At 42.6% G+C, this 25,634-nt stretch overlaps 1 protein-coding gene across 1 annotated transcript in view; it reads right to left on the bottom strand.

The window, feature by feature from the left end:
* Positions 1–25,634, bottom strand: part of LOC145415709 (oxysterol-binding protein-related protein 6-like) — a 521,853-nt gene that overhangs the window by 218,151 nt on the left and 278,068 nt on the right. The window contains exon 9 of the mRNA XM_080284933.1: positions 25,289–25,484. Coding sequence (XP_080141059.1) covers positions 25,289–25,484 — 196 coding nt within the window. The remainder of the gene's footprint in view (positions 1–25,288; positions 25,485–25,634) is intronic.

Raw genomic sequence — 25,634 nt, 5'->3', positions numbered from 1 at the left:
TGTTAAACCACTCTTTCTTCCTTTCCACTGCTGTGGAGAATTTTGGGACATACTAACTCCTATTTTAGATGCTTCTATCAAAAATTCATATTTCTCATCAACATTTGTGACTGCATTCATTTTTCTCCAATCTACATTTTGGAAAAAGTTCCTCAGGGAGGAAAAGTCTGCCTTCCCATAATTGTATCTGTTTTCTCTGTGTTTTTCATCTCATTCTCCTTCCCTAACTGCAATCACTTCCATCTCATTAACCAGATCATCAATTTTTCCAAAGGGGCATTGGTAGGTTATGTTCACATAATTTGGGTCCTTTGTGAATACTAAGTCCTGCTTTGATGGTTCGTCATCTCCTCCAATTCTTGTACAGTATTTTCTTTAATTGAGTTAACATGTTTTCCATCACCAATTCCATTAATTTATTTCCCCATGATTCCTTATCGTTCCCAGCATCCATATTTTCCCAATCGACTTCTCTACAATTAAAATCCCCCATAATTATTATTCTCTTTCTTCGTTCAATTACCATCTTTACCTTAACCCGCCCCGTCCCGGAGACGTGAATTCACGTCCTCACATGATGTGCACTCATATCCCGGAGACGTAAATTAACGCGGCAACATTGCAAGGACATTGCAAGGTCCCTAATTTGCACAATTTTCAATTTTCGCGAGTGATTTTTGGCACGTATACATGGGACACCTTCCTCTACAAGATGCCAGGCAGGGACAATGCCTTACCCAGCATGACCTCCTCCCCCCCCTGCATGACCTTTTCTCAGCAATTCACCTGTTATCAGTGACCTGGCCAGTAAAGCCATGTCATGCCACGGTATGAAATTCAGGGCCAGAGTGATTCCCCAATCGATGACAATGTGGAGGACAAACATTAGAGGAAGAAACAGTCAGAAATGATGATCAGGTAATGTGGCAAAAAAAGGTCAGGAATGGTGATGAGTTGGTGAGTGAAACAATGCTTATAATGCCTATATTACCATTTGAAAACCAATATACTCTCGTACTACATATAAATTCGTACCAAATAAATAAATAAATACCGTTTATGAGTGGTGTAGAATAGTTATCCTCCCACAGAACTCGTTTTCTTTGCAGCCAGCCTGATAGAAAACCCTGTAAGGTAAGGAGGTACTCCTACCTGGATCGAGTATTTTAAACCTCAGGTGAGTGATTTCTCTATGAATTTTCGATGTTTCTCACCAAAAGTGGATGTTTGAGCCAAAAAAAAAAAAAAAAAAAAAAAGGGTCCAAAAATGTCGGGACTGGGGTGTACCACTGCCCAGAAAACGTCAGGATGGGGCGGGTTAATGATGAATTCTCTGATTAACTGCTCATAATCTTTTGTCCACGCATGAGTTTGGGGGGACACATAAAATACTATTACATCTATTTTTTCTCCACAACGGTCCTCTATTTCCATTCCCAAAAGTTCGGCCGAGGTATTTTCAATTTCTATAATTTTTGTTCTCAAATGGGTATGGGTTAAAATCATTACACCTCCCCCAAACTTCTTTCTCTATCCTTCCTCCAAATATTATAACTGTTCATTCCAAATACTTCTGTATCACCATCTTGGGGCAATCCAGTCTCCACCAAGCAAACAATTTCAAGTTTCTTGTTATTTATATAGTCTCCAATTTCCCTTTTATTTAATATAAACCCATCTACATTATTATACATGATACTCAGATTTACTGCCCTGGTTTTATCTTTACTCATCCTTCCCTTTTTCATATTCATAACTATTCCCCTTGTTTCCTTCACTTCTAGTTCCTCACATACCACTTCCTTACTTTCATATCCATCACTCTCCAAACAAAAAAGTTTTACATTCTTCCTCTGTCCTCCTGTCATTTTCTCCCTTTAATACTTCCTTCAATGATTTTAAAACGTCTCTTTCTTCTTCATTCATATCTCTTCTTACTATAATATTTTCCATTCCTGCCTCTTTACTTAGTTTCCAGGTCCCTTTAAGTATGTATTTTATTACACTTTCTGATAACAGCTTAACTCTCATCGGTCCTGCTTCCCCTTCCTTATACATCCCTATCCTCCTTACTTCCTCAATTTCTTTCTCCCACTTATTGTATTTCCTTCAGGATCAACCTTCCCCACTATTTTTCTCACTTGATTTGAGTCTCTCTCAATTCTCACAGATCTAACCTTTTCTTCCTCCTCCCTGTTTCCAAATATTACCACACATCAATTCCTTTCCACTGTTTCTCTCACTATTTTCTCTTTCTTCTTCAATATTTTCAACACATTTTCTTCCATTTTTTTCTTGTTCATTTCCCTTTCTTCCTGAATGATTTCCCTTAAGCTGACCACTTCTTTCTGTTCTTCTTCCACATGTGCCCACTTTGCTTTATGGTCTTCTAACACACTACTTGTCTTCTCCGATTTGTTACTGCTCTCTTCTGATTTTCCCCTTAATTCGATATTTTATCATTTCAAATTCTTGATCTCCTGGTTCGCTGTCTCTCTGGCCAGTACCAGACTCTGAATAGTGTTTTCAGTATCTTCAGGCATACAGTAAAACCTCGATATAACAGACTTCAATAGATCGGAATTCGCTTTTATCTGGCTTCAGCTACCAGATTAAATTCCTATATGTCGGAAAAAGTCCGATAAAGCCAGAAGCAGACCAGACTGCCTGATCATTTCAGTTACGTTCACCACAATAAGATAGATAAAAGACATGTTTATCAGTGTACAGTACAGTACCGGTATTATTATATACAATATATTGTACCATTTGATTAATGTAGTGAAGTTATAACACAGTACAGTACCGCAATGGTAGTCAAAATAGTTTAAAAACTGTCCATACGATAGATAGACAATCCGGACGAATATTTGATATATCGGAAAAAGTCCGGTTTAGCAGAGGGAAGTCCATATGCCGCTTTTATCAGAATATCGCATTTTCGGAATGGTGTTGGCCCCAATTAGTCTGTTATTATTATTATTATTTTTTTTTTGTGAGAAAGAAGGAGCTAAGGGCTGCGAGCCCGCAAAATTGCTCCTTCCAAGAGAAAAACAAAATATAAGTGAAAGCCAAATTCAAGATTCGATCATTTCGAGATGCCTGGACGCACTGCGTTTGAAAGACTGGAGATTATAGGCAGCAGGAAATACAGACAGAGGGAGACAGTTCCAGAGTTGACCTGTTGCATAAATGAAGGGCTGGGAGTAACAATTAACTCTTGTATTAGAGAGTTGGACAGAAAAGGGATGAGAGTTTGCTGCTAGATGGGTGCTATGCGCCCGTCGTAGAGGTGGAGGAATGCATGCAGACAGTTCAGAGGAGCAGTGACCATTGAAGTAGTGATAGAAAAGAGATAAAGATGCAACAGTGTGGCGAAGAGACAGAGGTTGAAGGGAGTCGGTAAGAGGAGGAGAGTTAATGAGACGCAAAGCCTTTGACTCCACCCTACTGAGAAGAGCTCTATGTGGGGAGCCTCCCCACACATGAGAGTTGTACTCCACACAGGGGCGGATAAAACCCCTGTATAGAGTCAACAATTGTGCAGGGGTAAAGAAGGAACGGAGTTGGCTTAGCACACCTAATCTCTTGGAAGCAGATTTTACAAGAGATGTAGTATGATCTTTTCAAGATAAGTTCCGAGTAAATGAAACCCCAAGCAAGTTCAATGATGATGCAGGATTAAGCTGAATATTATTAAACATTAGTGGGTATACCTGTGAAAGATTTTATCGTGTTGATAGGTGTAAAAATTGAGTTTTTGATTCATTAAAAACAACCAGATTATTTTTACCCCAGTCATAGATACAAGCCAAGTCAGACATTAGGTGTGCCATAGCCTCATCCTTTGTTTGTTGAAGTAACTGCTGAGATGGACGTTGCGGGAACCGAATGGAAAGGTGAAGAGTGGAGTCATCAGTGTATGAGTGGTTAGGGTTAGATGTACAGCTTAGAAGGTCGTTGATGAATAAAAGGAAGAGAGTTGGTGATAGGACAGAGCCCTGAGGAACAACACTGTTAACCCTTTAAACGCGGAGCGTCGCTTTTGCAACGATCGCCAAAAAGAACATAACGGCAGATCGTCGTGTTTGCGATTCGAGTTAATTTTGAATAAACGCGGGCAAGCAGGTTCCAGCTGGTATTGTGTATCAGTACCGCCACCCTTTAGCTACAATTAGCATACTTGACCTTTATACTACTGACCTCCGTTGTTACCAAGTATCGCTTTTTTTACACCCCCCCCCCCACCACGGCCCGGCCAGCCTGGCTGTGATATATGGCAGCGCGCTGACTGCTCAGAAATGTCAATCTGCACTCTCCTCTCACAAGCAGTTTATGCTAATTGGAAACGCTTGTTTCCCCAGTTGTCACACTAGCTTTTTTTCGCGGGGTTTTCCCCTGTTTAGCGTCAGTTTACCGCAGGCTTTCAAGGTGACATTATGGCGAATTCTAGCTCTTCCGAGTCAGTGCCTTCCAGCCCTCCGCAAAAGGGCTTTGTGACCTCTACCCCTTCTAAACCCTTACTAGGGAGTGCAAAGGGCCTGAGTGAGTCAGCTATAGGCCGAGAACTAATGAAAGCCTCTATGGACTACGGTAGTGATGTTGGTGTGTGGTTGAGTCTTGCCGAATCAGACACATTATCGTCCAGTGATGAGTCTGAGGTGCAGGAAGAGCTCACTGCTGTGCCTAGTACCTCGTCAGGCAAGGCTCCACAGCAGAAGGGAGTGGTGCATGGTAAGGGGGCAAAGAGGAAGCGAAGTTTTGGTCCCGGTTCCCAGTCATTGTACCCTGCAGGCCGGCCATTGTCCCCACACTCAGGTCAGGCCGCCGCCATACTGCCTCGCTCCCCCAGCCCCATTACCTCTTCTTCATCGTCTGCTGTGATTTCTCCAGAGTCTTCAGAGCCTCCTTCACCACCTCGGAAGGGAAGTTGGCAGTCAGGTAGTCGTACAGGTTTCCGTAGGCCACGTGTTCGTGCTGGCATGAGTAGGAAAGTGGCTAGTAGTGGTAAAATTAGTGGTAAGGTTTCTCGCACTAGGCAACTCACCACCCAGCCTACTGTGAGTGACCTTGAACCTTCTCCCACTCTCCCCACCACCACCACAACCGCACATTCGCGACCTACCTCATCCACTGCCACACGGCCTGCCTCACCCACTGCCTCACCACCTGCCTCACCCACTGCCACACGGCCTGCCTCACCCTCCGACGCACCCACCCACTCCCAGCATAGGCAGGGCACTCTGGATGCCTTCGTGTGGTCTGAGGGCTCTGATTTTGTGCCAGAGGATCTGCCCTTTGATTCTACTGGGTCTGGGATCCACGCTGACTTCACTGTCCCCGAGGGTGGTGAATGTTTGGACTACCTGTTGGCCTTCCTGGATGACGAAGTAATGCAGCATATTTGTACCGAGACCAACAGGTATGAAGGACAATGTGCTGCAGTTCGTGACAGTGAAGGTGCCACGCCATCCACGTCGCAGATGGCAGCATGGGTTCCTGTGATGATCTGCGAACTATTTGTATTCATCGGCTTGATGCTTCTCATGCCACATACCTGGAAGCACAAGCTCGAGGAGTACTGGAGTGCTGATGACCTGTGCCCCACCTCCATCTTCAACAAGTACATGACTCGGGGTCGTTTCAGGCAACTCACGAAGTACCTGCACTTCGCTAACAACGATGAGCCTTCCCAGACTGACCCCCTATGGAAATTGAGGGAAATCCTGAACTTGATCAAGGACAAGTTTATGACGTTCCTTCGGCCCTTCAAGAAAGTAGTTATCGACGAGTCCTTGGTTTTGTTCAGGGGCCGTCTTCGGTTCGTGCAGTATATTCCTAGCAAACGCCACCACTTTGGAATAAAGTTTTTTCGTGCTGTGCGACTGCAAGACGGGGTTCATCCTAGCCTTCCTCATCTACACCACCAGCAATGTGGACTTGGACAAGACCGACCCCCTTGGATTCTCTGGCTCTGTGGTGAAAGTGCTTCTGGAAAAGTACTTCGGCGGGAATCATGTCCTGTATACTGACAATTATTATACAGCACAGAAACTCGCCAAGTACCTTTCAGAGCACGGTGTCGGCTCCTGTGGCACTGTCAGGAGCAATAGGGCACACTACCCTGGCTTCCCCAAGGCTGCAAGATCTAAGTGGGGAGACGTACACCTGGAGAAATCAGACAAGATGCTGGCGATACGGTGGCACGACAAGAGGATCGTCAATATGCTCACCACAGTACACAAGGGGGAAATCCAAGCCACAGGGAAGGTTGACAGAAGGACTGGCAAGCCTGTGATGAAGCCTGATGCTGTAATTGACTACAACGTCAATATGCGGCTGGTGGACAAGTCCGATATGATGATCGGAGAGATTGACTGCCTGAGGAGGAACCGGCGCTGGTACAGGAAGGTGTTCTTGCACTTGCTGGATATGTGTATGCTGAACGCCTTTATCCTGTATAAGATTAAGAACAGGAAGCCAGCTAATTACTCTCTCAGGCGGTTTTCAAAGACTTGTGTTCACCAGCTACTTCAGCGTTTTGGACAGGTACTGCCATCAGGTCCCAGGCGCCACCCACAGACACGTCCAGACTGCCTACAGTGCCAGGACTACCTCCAGCAACACTGCCTCGAGCCACTGCCTAGCACTGCCAAGAGGGGGAAAGCACTGAGGTGGTGCTATGTGTGCAGCCACACCAACCGGCAGAAACGGACTTTTAGATACCTCCTTGCAGAGCAAAGAGTGTCAGATTCCCCTATGCGCTTACCCGTGTTTCTTTGACTACCACAGCCTAAGTAGATATTGAAAATAAGGGTGGAAATCTGTAAATAATACTGAGAGTGACAGTGATACTAGTGCTTCGTTTTCTTGTACGTACTGACAGTGATAGTCAGTTGACTGTAAATTAGTGTATGTAGTTGTGAAAGCACTGACAGTGACAGTGATTTCAGTGTAAGTTATTGTACATAGTAATATAAGTACTGACAGTGACAGTCACTCCAGTGTTCGAAGTTGTAAGCATTTATTTCTATTCTATGTCATGACAGTGACAGTTTGGTGTGTTGGAAATATTATTTTTATAAGTAATGACAGTGACAGTGATAAATTAGGCACTAAACTGACAGCGAGAGTGAAAGTGAGCGATAAAAATGAAGCGCGAGCGGCCGACAGGAACGAGAATAAAGTGGCTGGCGTAAGGCAGAATAAAAGCGCGCCGCGATGGTCTTTATCATTCCTGCTTCACATTACTGGCAGTGACAGTGAATTTTAAGGCCATAATAGTGACATGTGAGCCTTTGGGAAGTACCATGATGGGAAATAATGTAGTATACGTGTTTTTAGCTGTGAAAAGGGAAATGTTTGTTCAGTGACGGGAAGACCACCGCCGCGCTGCATGTCGGCCGTACGCTCCGTTGATTTTAGCCTTATTTTCAGTGCTTATTGTAGAAATACGGATTTCAAACTACCTGTATGTTGTAGTATAAAGTTTACTGTGACAGAATGAGGCTGTGGTAGAGGGGAAACCGGGTTGCTGGACGTGTGAAAGTGAAGATTTTGTTACCCAACTTTGCAAGTCTCCACAAGTCCTGGGGTAGTTCATGAAGGCTCAACACCTGTCTCTGGAGAAAGCTGAATGTAAGTACTATCTGTCATAAAAATTATAATGTTCTAGGGTTAATCTCTGATTTTTGGCAAATATTTTCCTACAGGTACTCAGACCGCGATACAACCCTGCCACACGGGGGGGGGGGGGGTCGGCTGTCCACAGCCGCATTTTAGGGGTTAATAGATCTAGGAGAAGAACAATGGCCGCCTACAACAGCGCCTATAGAACGACCAGAAAGGAAGCTAGAGACGAAGGCACAGATAGAAGGATAGAAACCGTAAGAGGGCAGTTTGGAAATTAAAGACTTATGCCAGACTTGATCGAAAGCGTTTGAGATGTCAAGTGCAATGGCAAAGCTTTTGCCAAAGTCCTGAAAGGAGGATGACCAGGAGTCTGAAAGGTAGGTGAGAAGATCGCCAGTGGAGCGTCCCTGACAGAACCCATACTGACGAGCAGAAAGAAGGTTGTGATAGGAAAGATGCTTTAAAATTTTTCTATTAGGAATTGACTCGAAAACTTTTGAGATACAGGATGTTAAAGCAACTGGACCATAGTTGGAGGGTTGAGAATGGTCACCCTTCTTACTGTACTTTTGATACAAGATCCTCCACTTTCTTTTCTAGTTCACTAATTCTCATACTCAATGTTTTAACTAAATCCATCACACTTGTTTCACTGTCAAATCCTGGAAATTTGGGTCCCTCAATGTTTACATTGCCAGCCATGTCTGATGGTTGGTTACATTACTAACAGCTGGTACCGAAATTCCTATGATCATTCATGTATATTCAATGACACTAGCTCATTATATTTTTGGCAGACTATATTAATATTAAAAACTTTAAACTTTAGACAAGACTATAGAAGACAGGATAAACATTATTCCTGAAAACTACTTAAGGTTTGCAGAGGTGGTTGAGACACGTCCATTCACTCTAGTTCTGGCTTGTGTGTGTGTGTGTGTGTGTGTGTGTGTGTGTGTGTGTGTGTGTGTGTGTGTGTGTGTGTGTGTGTGTGTGTGTGTGTGTGTGTGTGTGTGTGTGAGGTGAGTGAGTGAATGAGTGAGTGAGTGAGACTAGGAGAGGGGGGGTAGTAGTGCAGTTTGGCTTTCTTGTCTCCCTCCCCATCCCCCTGCCCTTCTCCACCCCTGCTTGTCTCCCTCCCCCACCCCACCCCAGCTTATTGCCCTCCACTCCCCCCACCCTACCCCACCCCTGCTTGTCTCTCTCCTTGTCCCCCCGCCCTTCCCCATCCTCGCTTGGTGCACTGCCAGCTACCTGCCTGGCTGTTAGTTGCCCTGATGCATTTCAATACTGCATGTCTTATGTCATGTGATGTTTGATGTCTCATTTTTTTAACAACAGTATTGTTTATGAGGATAATAACATTACCTATGGTTAGTCTGTGTCAGTCTCTACTGATTGAGTAAGGTATATGAGAATTTGGGTTTGGGCATGGAACACATCTCTGGCTTTTCTTCAGTATCTTATGGGGAAAATTGCTTCGATATCCAACATACTCGTTGACTGAACACTTCCACTGGTACGCAACACTGCTGGATATCGGGGTAGGCATATCTATCTAACTATCTATATGTATAAAAAAATTAAATATTATAAAATATATATACAGGTATACCCTGCTATTTGATAACCCTTTATGTGATACCCCGCCTAATGATGCCCAGTCCCCAGTTAAGCGATAGGTTCTGTTTTTCTGAACCGATTTTGATGATATTTTAGACTTCAGTTTTTGTGTCTAAGTTGATTTATAAATTGGTTTTTGACCTAGATTAATGTGTTTTAGCCATAGGTGGGGTGAACACTATCATTCTGGGTACAGTCTACTGTTTGATTATTTCCAGACTTATTTTTGATGATTTTCAGATTTTATTTTTGGGTTCAGGCGAGTTATAAACTGCTTTTAGGCTTAATCTGGCTTGTTTTAAAGCTATTAGGAGGTGTAAGTGAGTTAGAAGCCTGTTTTTGGACTTATTTGGGTGAGTTTTGGACTTGGTTGGTTGGAGGGGTAATCCCAAGGCTCCAAATGCATCCCTATATTTTCAATGTTATAATGACCCCATTTAATGATACCCATGCTCAACTATGGGTTTTCCCAAGTGCATCTCATCATTACAAAGGGGACAGCCTGTATATCAAAGATCTTGCAGTTCTTACCAAGGAGATAATTCATACATGCTTGGAAAAGCATATCCACTACTCACTCATTCCAGTGTGAATAAGATCCTATTGAGGTTTCTTTTAAACTACTCTACTGCAGGGATATAAACAATATCCATGGGGAGTCTATTCCAGATGGAGGAGATCATTTAGGTGAAAAGTTTTCACAAAGGCTTGTGTTAAATCCTTTTAGTTCCAGCTTCTAACCATGGTTGAGTGCCGAGTTCGTATTGAGACTAAACAACTTTGTATGATGAAAACTGTCAAACTTATTCAGTATTTTAAACACTTCACTGAGCTAACCTCATAGTGTATGAGTTTCTACTGAAAACAATCCTACAGTCCTCCTCATGGGGCTCGAGTACCTGGGAGTGGCTTCGGTCACCCGGGCATGTACCACATCTCCGAACACAACACACACAACAACACCGTTTTTCTACACCGGGAAATGACTCCCCGGCTGTCATTTCTCGACGACTTCTTCTAGCCGGGGACATTGAGAGCAATCCAGGACCCACCAACAAATACATATGTCCAACATGGTCAAAACCTATCATGTCGAGCCGACAGACAAAGGGTTCAGTTCAGTGCAATTCCTGCAAGAACTGGACCCATTACACCTGCACAACACTTGTATCCAGAAAACATCACACAAACATCTGGAGCTGCTCCTTATGCTCCTTCCCCCCACCCACCAACCCCCCCTACCAATCCTACTCATACTTCCTTCACACCTCCACAGCCAAACCCACCGATCCTTCCCACACCATCCAGTCCCCCAGCTCCTCCCATTCCAACCCATCCTAATCCACTTCAACCTTACCTCCATCACAACCTCCTCCTACCCCTTCCCCTCCACCCACACCACCTCCCCCCTGTGCTGCAGCAGCCAGCACACATCGCACACACAACATCAACATCCTTCAGTTAAACATAGATGGCATAAACACCAAAAAACAAGAACTCAATTCATCAAACAACAGAACATACACATTGCCATCTTACAAGAAACAAAACTACACAGAGCACAGAAATCACCAACATTTCATAACTTCACCACCATCCGACAAGACCAGGCCGACGGCGGTGGCAGTGGACTCATCACCCTGGTACACAAATCCATCAACTTTGCAGATACCGAAGCACACACAAAGTCACTTCTCCCCCCACATGACACCACAACAGAAATACAATCAGTTAAAATACGCACTGGTAACAAATCACACATAACAATCGCTAACACATACATTCCCCCCCAAGCGTCCCCCACAGAACCACACAACTACTCTCCACAGGTACACCACATCACTAACAAACCCAACATCATCCTGGGTGGTGATTTCAACACCAAGTCATCGGCCTGGCATGTCAACAACCCTGACATAGACAGAGGGCCGGTACTACAATCCCAGACAGATCATCTTTTCATACTGAACAATCTAGACCAACACCCCCATATCCCACACCAAGCCCTCTTCCTCCCATCATCTCCAGACATCACCTTCTGCTCCCCAAACCTCGCCCCAATTACATAGTGGAGAGTGGTCAAAACCCTAGGTTCTGATCACCTCCCAATCACCCCAGCTGGCCACAAACACACATACACTAATTATAAGAGAGCCAACTGGGAGGCCTTTGTAAATGAAACAGAACAACATTTCAAAACACTAAACAGTACACCCATCACAAACATCAACACCGCTGTGCACACTTTCAATACAATTATACAAAATGCAGACAAAAGACACATCCCTAGGGGCAACAGAAAGAGACACAACCCCAACTTCACACCAGAAATTTAAGGCCTCATCAGACAACGGGACACACTGCGACACTCCCCAACACCCCATACACAAGACACCGTACAACAAATACAAGAACTCAACACTCAAATAAACAATAAAATATCAGAACAGCAAACACTAAACTGGAAAAATTACCTCCAAACACTTGACCACAAAACAAACATCAGCAAACTCTACAAAACACTAAACAGCATCACACTTTCCAACAGCAACACCACACAATCACATGCTGCCATCACAACAACAGACACCATACCCTCAAACAAAAAACAAGCAAACACTCTCATCAATCACTTTTCACAAGTCAGCCATCTAAACCCCCATCCCGAAGACCGACGTATCATCCAACGTAAGAGACAGTTCCCCACAGACCCAGACTACGTACCTTTCACTTACAACCAGACGAAGCACATCATTAACAACCTCAAGCACTCATCTGCCTGTGGACCAGGCAACATAAGCAACATTCACCTTAAACACCTTGGACCACAAGGCATACAAGCACTCACCAACATATCAAACTACAGCTACTCACACAACATAATACCCAACATCTGGAAGCTTGGAATTATCATCACTATCCCTAAACCCAACAAAGACCCCACGTTACCCTCCTCATACCGCCCCATCACATTCCTCTGCATCCCCTCTAATGTCACTGAACGACTGGTACTACAACTAGTCACACCTCACATTCCCCTAGCCCAGTCACAACATGGCTTTAGGCCACTACACTCCACAAACACCCTTGTTACAGACCTTACACAGAGAGTTTTCGATGGCATGAATTCAGCTAGGCCACCACACAGAACACTCCTAATCACACTAGACATCAGCAAAGCTTTTGATGCCATCCCCCACCACAACCTCACAAACAAAATACTCAACACAAACATGCACAATAACACAAAAAGATGGCTGGCAAACTACTTATCAGGCAGATGTGCATGCGTAACATTTGCCGGTCAGTCTTCTAACATCAGAAACTTCACAAATGGCATCCCCCAAGGATCTGCTTTGTCCCCTACACTCTTTAACCTATACATGCACGACATACCCACACCCCACAGATACACATAGCTTCCTATGCAGATGATATAACACTTACATGTACGCACCAAAATGCAAACACAGCTGCACTCATCATTCAACCTTACCTCAACACACTACACAAATGGTTCACCACAAACAGGCTCAAAATAGCCCCAGCCAAACCTACAGTGACCTTTCTCACAAACTGGACAGCAGAACACAGTCACATCCCACACCTCACCATACACAACACTCCTCTACCACACACACACACACACACACACACAAAATCTTTGGTGTAACATACAATACATCAATGTCATTTAAACAACACATCACAAACATTAAAAATAAAATAACACCAAGACTCAATGCTTTGATGTCACTTGCCCATACAACATTCGGAAACAACAAAGAAACCACCGCTACAGTATACAAACAATACATATATTCAGTGATGAATTATGCAAGCCCTGCCTGGGCTTCTAACCTCACCAAAACACACTACAACACTCTACAGACCATACAGAACAAGGCCCTAATAATAACCACAGGCTGCACAGCTACTACACCCACAGACCACCTACATCAAGAAACCGAAGTCCTCAAGGTCAAGGATCGCCTAGACATGAGAGGCACTCAGTTTCTTGCTGCAGCCTCCACAAACCCACAACATCCACTATATTACATGGCAGTACATCCACCCACACCAAGGAACATTAAAACAACACCCTGCAAACGATACCATACACAAATACTGTCATCTCTCCCCCCTCGCCCACCTCAGACCAGCTTCCAGAAGCATATCCACACTCAGATCACTCGCCGCTCCATTCAGTTACTTAAAGACAACACGCAGCTGCATGTACGGCCTCCTGACATCCACCCTTCTGAATCCTATCTTCCTCGTGAGGACAGGGTCCACCTGGCCAGGCTGAGATGTGGGCACCATCCAGCCCTCTTAAGCTACCAGAAGAGGCTGGATGACTCCGTCGCTGATGCCTGTCCAGGATGCAACACAGCACCCCATACATTAAGCACATTATGAAAGACTGCATTGCACACAATCACCTACACCAACAACACAACATACACTCTTTGAGAGCTCTGTGGGAAAGCCCGGTCTTGGCCATGGCCTTCCTAAGGGACTCGTTACTGTTCGGCCAGACTGCCTAGGGAACAACTACTACTACTACTACTCACTCTTCTGATGGATGAAATAAGTTTTGTAGCTCTAGCTTGAACTCTTTCCAGTCAATGTATGTCTTTCTTAAGTGCAGATGCCCAAAAGTGCACAGCTTACACCCGAAGTGGCTGTATTATGGAGTTGTAAATTTTAAGAACATTCTCCTTATTCCTAAAACAAAGCTGCCTCTGGATGTACCCTAGCAACTGCAAGGCCTTTTTTTCTATTTCAATTCATTGTCTGAAAACCCTTAAGTCACTGCTGATCAATACAACTACATCCTTGTCCAAGTTAATCATCCTCAGAATTTCCCATTACAGTGAATAGTCTGGCCATGGATTTGCATTTCTACAAGTTAAATGGCTTTTGCCACTTCTCAGACCATTCTCTTAGCCTATGCAAATCTGCCTGGAGCTTTTCAATCCCTCCAAGGTTTCACATTTGCTCTAATTTTGATGTCACCTACAAAATTTGTTATCACACTTAGCAGACCAAGATCTATGTTGCTGATTTATATGAAAACAGGAATGGAACAAAGACTGATCCTTGTTGAACTACAGAAGTGACTGACACCCAGTCAGAAGATATTCCACTGCTCACTGCTTACTGTTTCTTATGCAATATGTTGGTCTGTTTTCTATCCAAAGTGTACCCTCCCTATTAATATCAAGTGCATGTGCTTTTGACAGTAGTCTGAAGGGGGACACTTTGTTGAATGCCTTTTGAAATTCTATGTAAAGGATGTCTTCTGCTTTATTCCTGCCACACTCACTTAACATTATGGAAAAATTCATGGAAGTTGGTTACGCATGATCCATGTCGTCTGAACCCATGCTGGGAGTCCATAATCAGGTTGTGCTTTTCCACGTGTTTGACTATTCTATCTACAATTATTTCTTCTAAATTTTATTATAATAGAAGCCAGATTAACTGGGGAGAGAGAGAGAGAGAGAGAGAGAGAGAGAGAGAGAGAAATGTATACTGCACTGAAGTTAATCATTATCACTGACTCAGTTGCATTAGAACATGCTGAACTTATTACAGTTTGTAGGAAGCTAAAGAACTATTCAAACTTCGAACCAGCTGGCCATATACTACACAATGAAAAAATATGAAATGTCAATTGAACTTTGTGATATTATGCTGAATTAGTGTTTTCATCATTAATGACATGCTTCAAAAGCAGTACTAACTTACAGAGCTTTAAGAATGAAATACAGTACAGTGATCCCTAGGTTACCATGCAAAACTGACACTGAACATGGCACATAATAACAGAATTAAGCAAAAGTTAATGCAGTGGTCCCCTGGTTATAGCAGTTTCTGTGCAGGATGAAAATCTGCACTCATATTATCATCCATCTTTTGGTTAAAAAACAACGTTATCATGCACCTGAGCTGGTTTCAGTCAACAGTGATGGTGCAGCAACTGTGGTTTTTTAATAGCTTTGAGGGATTCAAAGATGAGGCCTTACTTCATGAGTTAATCTCAGGTAGTGGAAACCACTATCTCACCACTCCCTAGCTTCAGAACCCCTTTCCTCATGCCTATCTTGGATCTCTTTATGGTATCTGTTTCTTCCTTATTGTGCCCTTTTCATCACTTTCTATTAACCTAACCATGCCTCTGTGTGTTTCTGACGCTTCCCACAACAGTATGTATGTGTTCAGTGGGTAAACAGATGACCATCACTCTTTGTGGGTTACGTACTGGACCCTCCCAGGAATGGGTGAAATCAGCAAATAATCCGTACTGTCTGCAAAAATCACTGGTTTCACTGTTTTAACTATTCCCAGTACCGACAGATCCACAATGAGACCCGTAAATGCATTTTATGGCACATTAATACTTCCTGAAAAGACAGAAGAATGATACAACCCTTTCTGGGTACAGTGTACCATACTCACCCATGTGATGATGACGAAGAGAGTTTGCTACGCAGTGCATAATGGATGATAAATGATGAATATTCTGCACTGCACAGCAGGATGAGCTCTAGTTGAGGTTTGGAGAATGCATCCTGAGCAGCACACTTAAGACCCATTTTTCGCAATAATATGAAGAACACAAGCGGATGCACAACCCGTGAGATGAACTGAGAGAGAATGAGCATGGGTGCATATGACTGGGACCCCTCTTTGAACAGCCAATAAGATAGGTAGAATGAAGACACATAAGCAGATATTAAGGAATGCTACCCTTAGGGCCAATCACAAGCAAGCTCTTACTGCAAGAAAAGAGTGAGGGATTTGTTTTGAGAAATAATGAATGCTGTGGAATCCTCATGCCTTGTGCTAAACAGCACATACCTATACAGAGTAACTGCACAGTTCAACTGTATAGGACAGTATTTCTCACAGAAAACATGCAAAACAATCACAAACGAACCACTAGGAACAGCTGATGCTGTGGGAAAAGCAGGAAATACAGTATCTTCCTGTGAATTTTTAAAATACAGCACTGGTAATTTCCCAGAAAAATCCATGAATATGCGAATCCATGAATGGTGAACCCGCGAATAACAAGGGTTGACTGCAATTTGTTGTAAATAAGGGAAAACTGGGGTTTATGAGTGGGGAGCCCAGTATCATTTAGGAAAAATCCTATAGGTTCTGTGATTTCGTTACGGCACAATTTTATCACACACTGGGCTCTGTACCAATTACAGGGAGTCCTCGATAAACAAAAAGGTTAGGTACCTTTAAAATATTTCGTATATCGATTTTTCATATACTGAAGCATTTTTCCCCATAAGAAACTTAGGAAAATGAGGAGATGCATTCCAGGAGCCCCCCAAAACCTGTCAACTAACTACTCTGTACTGTAGTAGGCTGGTTGTAAACTCTTAAATCAACAGTATAAATGTTAATAAAAGCTAAATGAACTTTAATCAGTTGTTTATCAAACTACTGAGTAAAAAACACAAAACAGTGCTGTACAGTATATACAGGTGAGGCCCGATCTCACTCACTCCCTGGCCTTCCTCGTGCCTCTTGATAATTTCGAGCTAGCGTTCCAGCGTCAGGGTTCAGTGTTGCTTCTTCTTGAGAGGCTCCACAGACAATGATGATGAAGGTGAAGGACACTTGGGTGGCATGCAAGATGCGAAAGATGTGAAAGATTCTCGGAGTACAGAAGGCATGCACTACACAGCCAGGGAGTGGGAACAGACTGGGACGAAGTGGAGATAGTTGCTTGCCTCGCCACACATGATAGTGGTGCTGCAGTCAGTCGCGTGCCAAATTTGAATCATTTTCTCATAGTGCTTTTCGTACCATCAAAGCATATGCCTTTCATATAAGGGAATTTGTCCTATATTTTTCACTTTCGTACCTTCGAATTTTTGTATATTGGGGTTTCATTTATCAGGGACTCCCTGTATCTGCAACAACCAAGGGATCACTGTTCACAGGGCCTATGGGATTTACTCTAAATGGTCTCTGGCACCCCAAGCTCAAACTTCAATATTCCATTATATGGTATTTTAGACCCACTAAATGCAGCACATAATGTTATGTTACTGTAAGTACCAGAAACATATACAGGCATGGTTAGGTTAATGATGACGTGGAAGATAATGATGATAAGGGAGATTTTTTATTATGTTCCTCGGTACATGTACTTCACCAAACCCTCGGCCAGGCACTCATCTTTCCCCTTATTCATTGAGATAAATGTATGGCTTAGTTTAAGCAGCAGCATGACCTTACCAGTTCACTTCTTATCTAAAGTCTGTTTCCCATATCTTTCTCATTATTTTTATGGTGATAAACGATTGCCACAATGGTAGAAAACAATTTCTACAATTCTCAATGATGCCAAAGACAGATGGACACCACCTTGTGGTGTGCTGATGACAGACAGACGCCAGCTTAGAATGCTATTTTCAGCATGAAATTACAACAGCCAGTGCTGTCTTATCCATACCTAACCTATAATTTCATAACTTAGCCCAACCTACCATATTTCCTGCCATATAATGTTCACTTTCCCCAAAAAATTTTGCTTAAAAAAATCACCCTACACATTATACCATGAAGGTCATGGTTTGGGACAGGCTTACAGGATGAGGTGGCAGGTATGAAGGCCACCAACAGTCAGAAGCAAATTCTGATTATTGGCAAAAATTTTAAAATCATAAATGCATTACAAAAAATAGTAAGCTAAGCATTCTGTGGGTCTGATATGCACACACATGGAGAATTCAGTGACTGTGCCATGTTATGCACATCTGTAATCTGTCAACAAAGTCAGCTGATTGCCTGCTAGAAAAAGTAAGACAGTGGTGAAAGATTTCTGTGTTTGATAATTTCCACATTATATCAACAGTTTAATGCACAATTATGAGTAATTTAATGATAATTATTATCCTAACCTAAACTAACTTATTTTATGCTGTTTCAGCATGTTTGGTTAAGTTACCATTGGTTTGGTTAGGTCTGATTGGGCTAGGTTAGGGTTAAGTAAAGTTAGTTTAGACTGGGTTTGGTTTGGCTTGGTTAAGTTCAGTCTGGTTAGGTGTGGTTAGGTTTTGTCTGGTTGAGTGTACTGTAGTTGACTTTTGGTTGGGTTAGGTTATAGCATTTTGTTAGGTTAGACAATCTAGGGTAGGTATGGCTAGCTTGTCATTATGTAAAGTTATGTTTGCAATAATAAATTTAATTTGAGTAGGTTTTAGAAAGTCTGCCATTATGCTTGATAAACAAAGATGAGTGAATTGGGATGATGATGATGATGATGATGATGATGATGATGATGATGATGATGATGATGATGATTATCATCTAATCCTGTGCTGCCCCACGATGGGTGCAGAAGCCTGGGGCTAGGCAAGTTGATCCAGACATTTAAGATGAAAGTGACCAGTCTCACTCATCCCTGAGTGGCATTGCGTGAGCAATAAACCCCAACCACCCCTTGGATATAAACTTAAACTGGTTCAATCCGACTGAAGCACCTAAATTACTCACTAAACCACCATATGCCATAATTTAGGTACATGGTTACCACCCAGAAAACTAAATGTTTTCCTGGTGTACAGGAAACCATTTGGCTTGTCACTCAGTGCAGAAGAAAGAGGAAAGAATGATGGAAAGATAGAAGGTGGAGCACAGCATCACCCGTAGGCATAAGGAAGAGGAAAGAATGAAGGAAAGAAAGAAAGAAGAGGATGGACGGAAAGAAGAAAGGACGAGAGGAAAGGACAGTCACCTGTGAGCAGCATTACATTGAGTGAGTGGATGGCGAGTGTCCCCACCTATGAACGTTAATAAAAAGAACAGGGAAAACAAAAAATGATAAACAATTATTTACCACCATAAAAATTATTAAAATAATATACGAAACAACCAAAGAAAAGGGGCAGTGAATTAGTAAGGTATTTTTACTGCTTAATTCCAAGCTGTCAGGTGTCAGTCAGAACTGTCAAAAAATCAGTGGTGCAGCAGTGCTGGGTGTCAGTAGGAACCGCACTTGTTTTCCTGGCACAGTCTGAAGTGGCCACCACTTTATCTCATCACCAAAAGCTTGGGGGAGACTCCCACCAGCCCACCCAACTAGTTCTGCCAAGTGCAGGACGATCTTTTCTTAACCTTTCTTGTCCCATTTCGTTCTCGCCTCACATGGAACTTTTGCCTCATCCACCCCTGCCAAGCCTCTTTCCAAGGATACTAGGAAAGGACTCAATGATAGTGTCAGGGTGTGCCTTGGACACCAATGTGTCTAGTTTATCTAGCAATGGAGAAATTATCACACTGACAGCAAAACCACAATCAGGGCCGCGGGCAGACGCACGAACACATCCTGTTTTCATGGCGAAAATTAGTCCTCTTCCTCTTGTCATTATTCATCAAGGCAATGACCTAGACCTGGGGATACTTTCATTTGCAAAAAGAACAGCTGGTGAGTAACAAGGTTGTTAATTCATTTCCCTAAATGCCATAGTTTCTGAGATATTAAGGATAGAATTAAAGCTACTTTTTTTTTTTTTTCCATATTGAGGTGTGGTGTAAGCAGATTTCAGCCTGGCGTCCATGGGTTAAACTTACATGAGGAAGTCTGTGACCTAGGGTGGCAAGCTTGGTTATAAGCAAAAGCGGGTCATCGCACATCAGTTGTATACTATCCCTATGCTTCTGAAATTGCTTGAGGAATTTCTCTGTAATGATATTACTATGCTATGAGTTGGATGATGAGAAATTGGAAAATGTGAGTGCATTTATATACTTGGGTAGTGTGATAAGTAAGGATGGAAGTTTGGAGGATGAAGTGCTTGAAAGGGTGCAACAAGGAAGAAAGATTGCTGGTTCTTTGAAAGCAGTGATAAGAAATAGGGAAGTGAGCATGGAAAAAAAGTCACTGTGTGACAGTATTATGATAACAACTCTAATGTATGGATGTGAAGCCTGGACTTTGGGAGAACACAAATCAAGAATGAGAGCAATGCAAAATGAATTGTGTGAGAGGAGCATGTGGAGTTAAATGGAGAGATAGACTGACAAATGAGGAAGTGAAGAAGCGTTTTGGTGTGCATATGGATGTGACAGAAAGCGCTGGGAGAAATACACTGAGGTGGTTTGGCCATGTGGAGAGGATGAAGAGTGAGAGACTAATGAGGTGAGTGTATGTGAGTGAGGTGGATGAAGTGTGAGAGACTAACGAAGCGAGTGTATGTGAGTGAGGTGGAGGGGGGGGGGGAGAGGGAGGATTATATGAAAGGATGAAGTGGAGAGGTATCTGAGAGAGGGGTGTGTGAGTTGACTGGGAGACATGGAGATGATTTGTTTTTGGCCACCCCCTTATGGGATTGAGATGTCTGGCAACAGACTGACAGACAGGGTTTATTAAGCACAAAAATGAGCATTACAATTTGTATACAGTCACTGAAAATATCAGTGTGCATTTGAGCCTGATTACTGCTGTTCATGACTTCCGGGTGTGAGCAACGTTTCGTGAAACTCACTTTCTATCCCATCTCTGATGGTGTGGCCCAATGAAAAGTGAGTATTCATGGCCAAAAGGTCCTGGCCAACGAAAACAGCTCACTCATGTGATGTCATGGGCTGATGTGCCAGGGACAATGTTTGTAAGCCTAGAGCTTGGCCCAGGCCAGGTGCACAATAATGTTATTTTTAAGCTGGAAAATGTGTTTTAGTGGGAGGAATGAGGATTCTCATCTCACAGCAATAGTGAAAGCCACCATAACCCAGGGATCAATGTATATTTTCTAAAGCTGTTGATCTGACACACTGTACTTAAGCATAATACAGTATTACAAAGATGGGTCTTTACATCACAATGTCATGAAAAGTTATAATGGATGAAATCTTACTAACACATTAAAACAAGTGTTTACTGTGAGGATACAACAGCTTCATATGGATTTGTAAGTTGTGCCCAAACTGCTGCATCGGTACATTAAACAAAATTTTAATGTGGGTACAATTTCTTCCATTACTAAGTTACATGACATAGTGAAAACGAAAGAAGTATTGTCTTTGCCACTTATTCATACAGTACTGTCTTGGCCACTTACTCATACTCTCATTGCACATATACTAAACAATAAAGTAATTAAATATTTTTGGCAATAAGACATTCACCTACTCTTATAAAAGTGACAGCACCATATCATATACCCTGACACTGTTAATGAGTTGATTATCAAATAATTCTAAAACTCTAACAAATTTGTATTAAAATGCTAAACACAATCAACATACTGCATATTTACTTGCATATGTTGCAGAAACTTTACAAAAGGAAGCTGTTTTCAGAGCAAGACCATAACATCAGCATGGGGATATACTGTATCAATACATACTCTGTTTCAATAAGACACTGTACATACACTAACTTATTAGGAAAAAGAAAAAAAGTAATACTCAACTGTTTTCACACATTCCTTACTGAATACATGTGGATGCCAGCATTAGAAAAAAAAATATATATATATATATACAGTAAAAGTCCTCTCATCCAGCCACTAATAATCTGAAAATCCCAATATTCCAAATTTGTCAAGGCAAAATTTTTCAAATTCTTCTGGGATTTTTCCAATTTCACTGGGCTTTATCTAAGGATATACATGGCTTGGACTCCCCCTTGGACTTGGATGTGCCTGCCTGCAACTATTCATCTATACTTCTATGCATTTCCGATGAGTAAAATAATAACCCATATCATTTTACGTGCTTATTTAATGATCATGCGTTAGTGGACATCTGTGCTGGGAGGGGGTTGGTAATAGCCAATACCCTCTTCAGGCATAAAATGATCCACAGGTATACATGGCGAGTGATGAGAAGGGTGGGTGGTGAACTGAATGAAAGGAAGGCAATGATTGATTATGTGTGTGTGGATGAAAGGATGCGAAGATGTATATTGGATGCAAGAGTTTATAGAGGTTGGGGGAGTGGCCTTTCTGACCACTACTTGGTGGTGGCCAGAATTAGGATGCAAGTAAGATGGAGGAATAGAAGAAGGGAAAGACGAGAGGAAGGAGTAGTTGCAAGGAGAGTGGAAAGGTTACAAGAGGATGAGAAAAAGGCAGAGTATAAGAGAGAAGTGGAGGAACGATTGGGCAAATATGAATTGGAGCAGATGGGAGCTGTGGAAGGTGTGTGTAAGATATTTACAGAAGAAATATGTGCAGCATGTGATGTGGTGTGTGGAAGGAAGAGAAGACGGAGGGGGGTGCAAGGAACAGCGTGGTGGACTGAAGAGGTGAAACAGGCTGTGGCACAAAAGAAGAAAGCATACAATGAATGGATGAGAAATAGGGGCGTGGAAGAAGTTGAGAGGCAGAAGAGAGAGTTATATGTGGAAAGGAAGAGAGGTGAAAAGATTAGTAAGAGAGAGTAAGAAGAGAGTGGATCAGGAATTTGGAAGGAATTTGAGTGTAAAGTGGAGGGACTGTAAGAAAATGTTCTGGAGAGAAGTGAAAAGAGTAAGACAGGGTGGAAGTGAAGTTAGCAGGGGAGTGAAAGATAAACATGGTAGATTACTAGTGGAGAAGGGAGAAAAAGTGAGCAGATGGAGAGAACACTTTAAGGAATTGTTGAACGTAGAGGATGGAAGTAATGCGAGTATAAGTGGCTGGGGAATGGCTGGGAGAAGGAGGGAGGTGAGAAGACAGGTAGAAATCAGTAGGATAGAGGTTGTGGAAGCAATGAAGAAAGTTAAATCGGGGAAAGCCCCAGGAATTGATGGAGTGTGTGGTGAGATGCTGAAGCATGGGGGAGAGATAGTAGTAGAATGGATGTGGAAGATGTGCAGATTGGCCTGGGAGGAAGGTAGAGTCCCGGAGGATTGGAAGTCAGGTATAACTATTCCCTTGTACAAAGGAAAAGGGGAAAAAGAAGTGTGTGGTAATCATAGGGGCATTTGTCTTCTTAGTATAATAGGAAAAGTGTATGGTAGGATACTTATAGACAGAGTTAGAGAAGAACAGAGAAATTAGTTGGAGAAGAACAGGAGGCTTTAGGAAGGAAGAGGTTGTGTAGATCAGATATTCATTCTTAGATCTTTAGTGGAAAAGTTTCTAGAGAAGGGAAAGAAGTTGTATGCGGCTTTCATGGATTTGGAGAAAGCATATGACAGGGTGGATAGACAAGGATTGTAGAAAGTGTTAAGAATATATGGAGTAGATGGGAAGTTGTTGAATGCTGTGAAGAGTATGTATGATGGTGCTAAGGCTGCAGTGCGTGTGGATGGTGAACTAAGTGAATTTTTCTCTTTGAAAGTTGGTTTGAAACAGGGATGTGTCATGTCTCCATGGTTGTTCAATCTGTACATGGATGGGGTAATAAAAGAGGTACAAGGTAGGGTAGTGGATGTTGGAGTGGCCCTGGTGAGAGAGGATAGTGTTTGGAAACTCCCTGTACTGTTGTTTGCAGATGATACTGTGTTGTTGAGTGAAGATGAAGGGGAGCTGCAAGGCTTGGTGGATGAGTTTGAGAGAGTGTGTAAGAAACGGAACCTAAAGGTGAATGTAGGGAAGAGTAAAGTGATGGTCTTTGAGAGAGGTGAAGTCAGTGAATGTATAGCGAGGTTGGATGGTGAGGAATTGGAAAATGTGAGTACGTTTAAGTATTTGGGTAGTGTGATGAGTAAGGATGGAGGTTTGGAGGGTGAAGTGCTTGAAAGGGTACAGCAGGGAAGAAAGGTTGCTGGTTCCTTGAAAGCAGTGATAGAAAACAGGGAAGTGAGCATGGAAGTAAAAAAGTTACTACATGACAGTATTGTGATACCAACTCTAACGTACGGAAGTGAAGCTTGGACGTTGTTGGAAGGACACAAGTCAAGAGTGAGAGCAGTGGAAATGAGTTATTTAAGAGGAGCTTGTGGAGTCACGTGGAGAGACAGGCTGACGAATGAGGATATAAAGAAGCGTTGTGGTGTTGATGTGGATGTGATAGGGAGCGTTGTGAGGAACACACTGAGGTGGTTTGGCCATGTGGAGAGGATGGAGGGTGAAAGACTGACGAAGAGAGTGTATGTGAGTGAGGTGGAGGGTGGAAGAGGGAGGGGGAGACCGAGGATGAGATGGAGGGATGGGGTGGAGAGGTATATGAGAGAGGGGGGTGTGAGTTGGGAGCAGGGTGGTGAAATGGCGGGGGACAGGGCGACTTGGAGGCGATTTGTTTGTGGCCACCCCAAACGGGATTGAGGCGTCTGGCAATAGATAGATAGATAGATGTACATATTTCTAATGTTTTCAAAGGGCCCTTCCAATAGTCCAAAAAAAAAAAAAATAATAATAATAATAATAATAATAGTCCAAAAGATCCTCGGACCCCTACAATTCAGATTACAGTACTTTTACTTTATCAATATTTAAATACAAAAATGTATTCTGCATTTTAGCTTATCCGAGAAACTAAGCTCAACACACTACCATAAACACATAACACAAACGACCCAATGACAGCAAACTATTTCCATCTACCCTACAATCCTTCAAGCTTGCCTCATCTTTCTATGTGACATAGCTGCTTTTTCTTTTCAGAATAGTACAGTATTAACAGCCGTAAGTTCAAAAACCTTCAAATTATTTTCATGAAAATCCTTCATCAACATATTTAAATTATATTGCTCTGTTACCAACTCTCCCAATGCTCTTGCTAAAGCAGAACAATCTAAACACACAAGAATATTTACCCATCCTCTGACAAGTCTGTCTGGAGCTGATTATGCTGCAACCATCTAACACTCAATTATTTCCACCTCACCCAAAAACTAGCAACATGTCTAATTGTGAACTATGGTTTATCTGTAATGCTCCTAATACTTAAAAACTTGTATCTCATCCACTGGCAATTAATTTCTGTAACTCTGACTGAACCATAACAATCTACTTATACTTAATAACTTCCACCTCATTCACTGTTGTTAGTAACTTCCGTATCTTCGGTGTGACCATAAGAACTAAGGTGAGAAAGTATCAATGTGCTTGAAAGGCAACCTTGGACTTACCGCTGGGGTGAGCATCGGTGCCGGCATCAGATGCCTCACTGGTAAAGGAACTGTTGTCTGATGAGGCTTCAGAGCTGGTGTCTGACACACCACCCTCTTCATCGTCACTGAGAGCGTCGGCGGCATCAAAATACTCAGAGGCACTGAAGCAACTGCTGCTCTCATACGACAGTGATGTGTGCAATGACTTGTGCAGCTACAAAATGGTGGAGAAAAAGACAGGCTTGAAATTACATTACTCTAGGCAGACAGACATTTTTGTAACGTACCTTTCAATATGATCCATATTTACAGACCACACAACATTGACAAAAGCATCACCTGCTCTCCAAGCAAAAATATTCTA

This window comes from Coenobita brevimanus, chromosome 103 (genome assembly GCF_032717465.1).
Source record: "Coenobita brevimanus isolate Jiangsu-jjx chromosome 103, ASM3271746v2, whole genome shotgun sequence".
NCBI classification, from domain to species: Eukaryota; Metazoa; Arthropoda; class Malacostraca; order Decapoda; family Coenobitidae; genus Coenobita; species Coenobita brevimanus.
This window is presented reverse-complemented; position numbering and strand designations above follow the sequence as displayed.